Below are 7542 nucleotides of genomic sequence, written 5' to 3'. Positions count from 1 at the left end.
GAGTCGGTTTTATGTTTATTGATAACAAAATCGATATTCACACAGAAAGAAACCATATTCAAAGATCTTTTAACAGTGTTGAATCGGTAGTCTTTTAAAGGACCGATCAAACTATATATCTTGTCACAAAAATCTTTTACACATAGATGTGTGTAGGCCATTGCATCTGCAAGGTACAATTGTAATCATATATTGAAAGAGTGTGCGTATTGAAAAACTAGGACCCTTACTATATTTGACAAGAAATACCACAATATCGAAGATGCAATGAAACTTGAGTGAATATTATTTATTTGTTATTCATCTGACATTTTTGTCATGGAAAACTTTGTGATTTCCCTGCAGGTCTAAAGTAAGCTGTAACTTTATATTCAGGATGACTACCACATTTTCTCCAAAAATATTCTGCTCGGGAAAAACAACTTTCTATGTCGTCATCTGAAATTTTAAAAACAGTTTTATTTCTAATTTTTGAACCATGTAAATAGAAATTAAAACATATTTTCTTAACACTTACATGAATACTTTTGTCTCCAATAAATATAGGACGATGTGGTATGAGTGCCAATGAGACAACTCTCCATCCAAGTCACAATTTATAGAGGTAAACCATTATAGGTCAAGGTACGGTCTTCAACACGGAGGATAGGCTCACACCGAACAGCAAGCAATAAAGGGCTCAAGAAAATTACTAGTGTAAAACCATTCGAACGAGAATACCAACGACCAAGACCGTAAACTGTCATGCCAGTGCATATGTTATTAACCATCTTTTTAATAACACATATAGCTGTTCTGAAGACGTTTTTCGCACGGTAAATAAGGAAACACCTCGTCGAAATATAATAAATATATTATATTTTCAATTTGATAAATTGAATTATCAAACCGATTGTAATGCTATTAAGTTTTTGTCATCAAGGGTCAACTCATTTCGCAAGTAGAGGCTTAAGAACTTTCTCATTTCCCTGAATGTATTTTCTCTTTTGATTTATTTGAAGATCATTTCATTAACCAGTACCGTATTGAACAGTCATTAAGAACAATTATTTACCATTATTTCGTTACATGAAAAATGTTTGTTTTCAATCTTAAATTCAACTTGTTTTAAACCTAGTGCTAGTAAAGTGTCGCAACTAGAAAAACATATACTATGATTTAATTATTACCAATCTGTAAAGAAAAGATTTATGATTTTCAACGATATACACATTTAAAAAACAACATACGGCAATTCATAACATAATTGAGGTTTATATAAGAATATGTTATTCATCAATACCTGTCAGAAGATATGTAGCTCCAAAACTATCATAAAACATGTGTTTTAATGAATTGTCGGCTGGACATTTCTGTGCTTTGATCCAACATCCAGCTCCTGCTACTTTTATATGACCTTATGAATGAAAATGTTAACTTTGTTTGAATATTGCAAAAATGACAATATATCTTAAGACTTCATTAAACATATAATTTGAACGTAACACTTGAATGCAAGTATTTGATTTAACTTTTTCTGATAAAATTGTTCTTGTCTTCGATGAAAAGATTATTTATAGCAAATAGTAGTCCGAAAAGGATTGGTTCGTTCACATGGAATTAATGCCAAGAATGGCTATTCTCCATCCAAAAGATTTACAGAGATCAATAATTGCATTGATCTTTGACATTTGAACTTTTGTGTAAAGTTGTCACCCACAAGCTATGGTGGGGTTCGTGTTGCTCAGTCTTTAGTTTTCTGTGTTGTGTCTTGTGTACTGTTGTTTGTTTGTTTGTTTGTTTGTCTTTTTTCTTTTTTTAAGACATGGCATTGTCAGTTTATTTCCGATCTATGGGTTTGAATGTCCCTCTGGTATCTTTCAGCCCTTAATTTTGTTTCCATTGCAATCATACCACATTCCTATATTTTAATGAAGTTAACCCTTTAGATATTTAAACTACCATTTCAACGACAATGATATTGATATAATATAAACGACATGTGTTTAACCTATCTAATGCAACTGCAGGTTACCAATGTTCAAAACTTACAAATCAAGCTTTAACCAAAAACTATGAAGTCACAAAAGGATCAAGTCCATGCGCACATATATATACTTTTAGAATTTGATATTTCTGCAAAAAATATGAACAGAATTCTGAAAATTTTGACTTAAATTCTCATGTTTTGTAACAGATTAACACGTATATCCAAATTACAAAAGTCTACAATAAACAATTACAATGCATAGACTCGATAATATTTATCAACATTTCGAGTGTATTTGCGACAAGATGCTATTTTATGATCCTTCGAGATGACAACCGAAGACTTCCAAAGGTCATATAACCCGGTATAAAATGATAGAAATAGAAAGCGATCACGTCAAATGATTTTTTAGGGACTGTTTGTTTTCATATTGTAGGGTTGAAGTATGTTTATGATCGTATTTTTCAGTATAAATATGCATTTTTGTTGATCAAATCAGTCAACCTAATTGTTCATCCTTTCTATGTTGACATTACTTTCCTTTAATAGCTGAATTCATTTGAAACTCATGTCAAGCTAAGGGGTTAGATTGATAATTATGCAGATTCAATGTGGTCGAATTAGTAATTCGCGTATCATGATCAATAGTTCATTAGAGATTTTTCTTTGCTTATTTTAATAAAATTGAAACAAGTTGGAAGCTAAAACCGAGTTATTATTTCACTATTTCACTTTCATTAATGTCTGAAGAGGAACAAATCTATTTTTTTTTATCTTGATGGTAATGCACCTTAAATTGATACTATTTCGTAAAAATGTCGTGGGAAAATCGACACTACGGCTTAAAGACAGGCAACAGTCCACAATACATCACATAGAAACCCCAAAACTGAGCAACACGAACCCCAACACACAACTCAAACATGAGGCTGTCAGATAGACAGCAAACCGGATTTTTCTACAGAGGTCAAACCCTGTAAAGTTGAGCAAGTATTAGCACAAAATTTAAGCTTAAACAGCTCTGAATTTGAATTGTGATTGAACATTTGATACAGCATGGTTGTGTGACACAAAATAAATGTAGTCAAAGAACTGTGGAATTTGAAATTGAACATTTACCTTTTTATGGTCCAATATCGCAAATATAAGTACATTGCTAGAATCAGCATATACAAAAAAAAAAAATTCTAAGAAATACTTCGTAGTTTAACTTTTTCTGCTCAAATGGAAATAACTCAAACTTTATTTCCATGAACCAATAATGTTATTCTAAATCAAATATGTAACTATAGTCTCTAGAATTAGATATGATGTAAGAACCGTAACTCCTGAATGGTAAAAGTGAAAATCGTCATTATCCTACATGACCTCCATTTAGTAACCAGTAACAACATTTTAAAATTAGAAAAGCTTTGGTTGAATGCTTCATGAGTAAATGCAACGACATGACTGGAAACGTTAGTTTTAAATCTTACAAGAACCATATTTACTGAACAGGAAAAGTGAAAATCGCCATTATTGAACTTGATCTCCATGTTTCCATCAGTATCAACATATTTAAATTTGCTGAAAAGCTTTGGTTGAACAGTTCATGAGGAAATGCACGGACATGACTGGAAACACCATTTTTCAATCTTTCAAGAACCATAACTAGTCAATGGTAAAAGCCAAAACGTCGTCATTATTGAACGTGGCCTCCATTTTGTTGTCAGTTACAACATACTAAAATTTTAAAAGCTTTGGTTGAACGGTTCGTGAGTAAATGTACGGACAACATTTGAATACAACCCAAGAGCGCCTGTCCACCTACACGTCCAACCGCCCATCGTACATCCCCAAATCAATAACCGATTATTTTCCTCAAAAATTTGGTTAAAAAGGGAGGTTAAATCAAACTCACACCAAGGGATTATAATAAATAGTATATTTTTGTTTCATATAATTTCTACAAGGACAAGGAAAAAATGCTTGAAGTCCATATATGTTTGATATGATAATTCCATAGAAAAAAAATCATCCATTATTTATAGATAATATACTTATTGAGTACTGCGGATTCATTTATTTGCGTGCGTACCAATTTTTGTAGATTACGGAAAACTTGCATATTCGTGGATATTTAATTTCGTGGTTTTTGCCAAAATCTGCATATAAGCGTATAGAAAATTTGTAATTCGTTGAACATATAAGTTCGTGGTTCACCTGTATCCACTAAAGCCACGAAAGTTGGTATCTAACGAATAATAATGAATCCACAGTAATATTTTTCACCTGTAGGTTTATATATACTAGCTAGTGGGAATGCAGGATTACTTCCACAATACCTCCACTGTGGTAATGCCCTGGATAAACATGCCGATTCTTCATGAGCACCATTAACATGTTGTTCTGCCCATGCATCTCTAATAAAACCAGAGGCCATCGATTTTACCCTAGGACATCCATACGTTGCAAAATAGCATCCATCACCGCCAAGTGTCATTGCTCCTATTATAAAATATTAAAAGACTAACATGTGGGTCAATATACACCGACTGGAGCAGGATCTGTTTACCCTTATTGAGTACCGGAGATCACCCCAGTTGTTGGTTGGTTCCGTTCTGCTTAGTCTTCAGTTTTCTTTGTTGTGTTTTTTTGTACTTTGTCTGTTTGTATTTTGTTTTTTTAGCCATGGCGTGGTCATTCTGTTTACGATCTGTGAGTTTGAATGTCCTTCTGGTATCTTTCCCCCTCTTTTATAGACGGCGTTTTACTGAGAAGCGAAAATGTAACTCTCTTTGCCTATTTTGGAGACGCGCTTGAAAGTTAAGATTTTAAAACAAATTACTAGTACTCAAACACCTATATATATCAATAGACCAACCCAAGATGCTTGTTTGATATGTCTATAGTAATCGTTAGTGATCATATATGCAGTGCATTTCTATAAGAAATATTAGCCATTATTATATTATCGACAGAAAATCAATACAGCACAAAGTTTTGAATGTTTCTTCTAGGTTCAAAATTGCTACGTTGATTTTAAAGGAATGTTCGACATATCAAAACTATCTTGAGATAGAAGCAGGAATATGGAACATGCATATTTATGAAATGAATAGCTCTTTTATATGTAAATAGCTGTTTGTCGCTTTTTCAAAAAAGACTTTAACTCTGCTGTGATAAACTTGCAAAGAGCAGTAAAATCAGGATTCTTTTGTGCGTCTTCGAGGTTTATGCGACATCCATGTATGTACTTTCTGAGTTAAAGGGACTAACTTGCGAGAAATATATTACATTCGACGATATTTTATCTCATTTAAAAGCGTTCAATGAAATTGTGATGACATGTGATAAAGATAAAAGTTATAATAGCGTGTGCAATTTACTACTTAGAAATTTGAGTATGAATTAGATGCAAAGTGAGTGTCTGTCCAATGAAGAAAACAAAACATTACATTTAAAGGATAAGATGATTACTTATTTGAACTTTTGTTGTGTATGATTTGCAATAATTTCGATTACCTGTGAATGCACTTTTTTATAATTTCTATGTTTGTTGTGTGCATTTTAGTTACCTGTTGGCCCAAATATTACTGCAAAGGATGAACCATTGCCACATTTTGATATCATTTCAGACACTTTATTTAAACAGATTGTTTTATCTGTTCCTGAGTTATCTTTCATTTCTGCATTCATGTCGCGATAATAAGGCATGGATAAAGGTCTTTTGGTCTTCTCATATGCAGGATGATTAGGACATTTGTCAAAGGAAAACCAGCAACCTATATCACAACATAATAGCATCTAGTCAAAAACATGCTTACAAGTTAACTGATTTGTTCGCTTTTTTTTGTGTTCTCAATTACTTATATTTATCGTTATTTTTTATCTTTCAATTAACGAAACCGTAATCAATGTTGGAACAAATGACGATAAAAATAAAAGATCTAAAATACAGAAATTCTTTGAAATTTATGAATTCATCTGCTTCATTTATAGCACTGAATCCTTGTTTGGGTTTGGCTATGCTAGTTTTTATTTCGTCTATATAAGTGGATGAACTTCGTATTAGGTTTAAGTCTTTCAAATTGTTGGATTCGAGCATCACTGAAGATAGATAATTGTCGAAATGACTATCTAGGCCAGTATCGTTTACTTTTATTATAATGTATGCCAAATCTTTTCTTGAATGTTTAATAACCTTGTCTATGCCGAGTTGCAATGCACGCACTGTCCGATATGCATTTTACATTGGGATAGACTTATTTATATGTGACTAAATTAATTTAGTATCATATACCTGTTTGAGAAACATTATATATGAAATTTGGTACAGATCCGTCTGGAAGGTAAATAGATACCGGTGGCTTAGCCAGGGATTTTAATCTACATGCCCCATGCGTAGGCGGAATACCTGATAAATATCCCAATGCTGGTTTCACTAAATCTGAAAAGAAACATATTGTAAAGAAAGGCAACAGTAGTATACCGCTGTTCAAAATTCATAAATCGATAGAAAAAAAAAACAAATCCGGGTTACAAACTAAAACTGAGGGAAACATATCAAATGTAAGAGAACTACGACACAACAGAGACACAACACCGAAACGAACCATAATGTAACAATGGCCACTTTCCTGACTTGGTACAGGGGATTTTATGAAAAAATGTAAACAATGGGCTACCTGGTACAATCCGATGTAATCCTAACTAATTGTTTTGCTTCAACTTCTGATTATTATCTTTAACGTGTTAAATAATGTCTATTTTCACTATATGTAATTTTTTTTTTCAATTCCTACATTTGTTATTACAACAAAACTAATTTATATTGGAAACCTTGAAAAATTTCATCCTTCTTCAACCGGAACAGGAAATTATATCTTAATATGACACTTAGCATTATCAAACCAACTTATTACAGCCGATTCTATTGAGTGTGTAGGAAAAGGTGATATATTTGGTTAACTTGCTTGCTAGCTGAACCGTGAAGTTATTATTAGGTAAGGTATCCTTTCGAAGTAGCCTAGTCCTATAGACAGATATATTGGTTATATGTCGGACTAGTCTACTTCTAAAGGATGGTAGTTTACCTGACATAATAGTGACTTCACGGTTCAGCTAGCAAGCAATCTAACCAAATATATTACCTTTGCCTACACACTCAATGGAATCGGCTGCTATTGAAAACACAAAAAATGGTCATAATGTCTTTTTATTTTCTGGTTATTTCCATCGGTGCTGTAAAACATGGCTCACCCAAAAAGACGGTTTGATACATATTTTTTTACCCAAAGATGTTGATAATGGTTTGTTTTAAACATACATACATATGAACACATACCTGCGCAAGTTTTTTTTCTAACGAGTCACTGTTTAGAACGAACTGTTATGCTCTCCAATGTTTTTTTTAAAGTCTGCAAGAATGTGTCTATATAAACATATTTCAATTTTTCATTTAAACAATTCTGAAAGACTCTGTGATCTGAGCTTGGAAATTAATTATCATTCAAATATATCTAAGTTTTGTTAGATTTATTTAGAAAATCTTAAAATCATACAAGTAACCAGATCGAGAATAAACTTATAAG

At 32.4% G+C, this 7542-nt stretch overlaps 1 protein-coding gene across 1 annotated transcript in view; it reads right to left on the bottom strand.

The window, feature by feature from the left end:
- Positions 1-274: 274 nt before the first annotated feature.
- The window catches only part of LOC143047952 (uncharacterized), a 60953-nt gene continuing 53685 nt past the window's right edge, over positions 275-7542 (bottom strand). Inside the window, exons 2-6 of the mRNA XM_076221325.1 lie at positions 6252-6398; positions 5527-5733; positions 4241-4456; positions 1283-1396; positions 275-438 (exon numbers count right to left, since the gene is read on the bottom strand). Coding sequence (XP_076077440.1) covers positions 317-438; positions 1283-1396; positions 4241-4456; positions 5527-5665 — 591 coding nt within the window. The 5' untranslated portion in view covers positions 5666-5733; positions 6252-6398 and the 3' untranslated portion in view covers positions 275-316. The remainder of the gene's footprint in view (positions 439-1282; positions 1397-4240; positions 4457-5526; positions 5734-6251; positions 6399-7542) is intronic.

This window comes from Mytilus galloprovincialis, chromosome 10, assembly GCF_965363235.1.
Source record: "Mytilus galloprovincialis chromosome 10, xbMytGall1.hap1.1, whole genome shotgun sequence".
NCBI classification, from domain to species: Eukaryota; Metazoa; Mollusca; class Bivalvia; order Mytilida; family Mytilidae; genus Mytilus; species Mytilus galloprovincialis.
The sequence above is the reverse complement of the archived record's forward strand: the minus strand, read 5'-3'. Positions and strand labels throughout refer to the sequence as shown.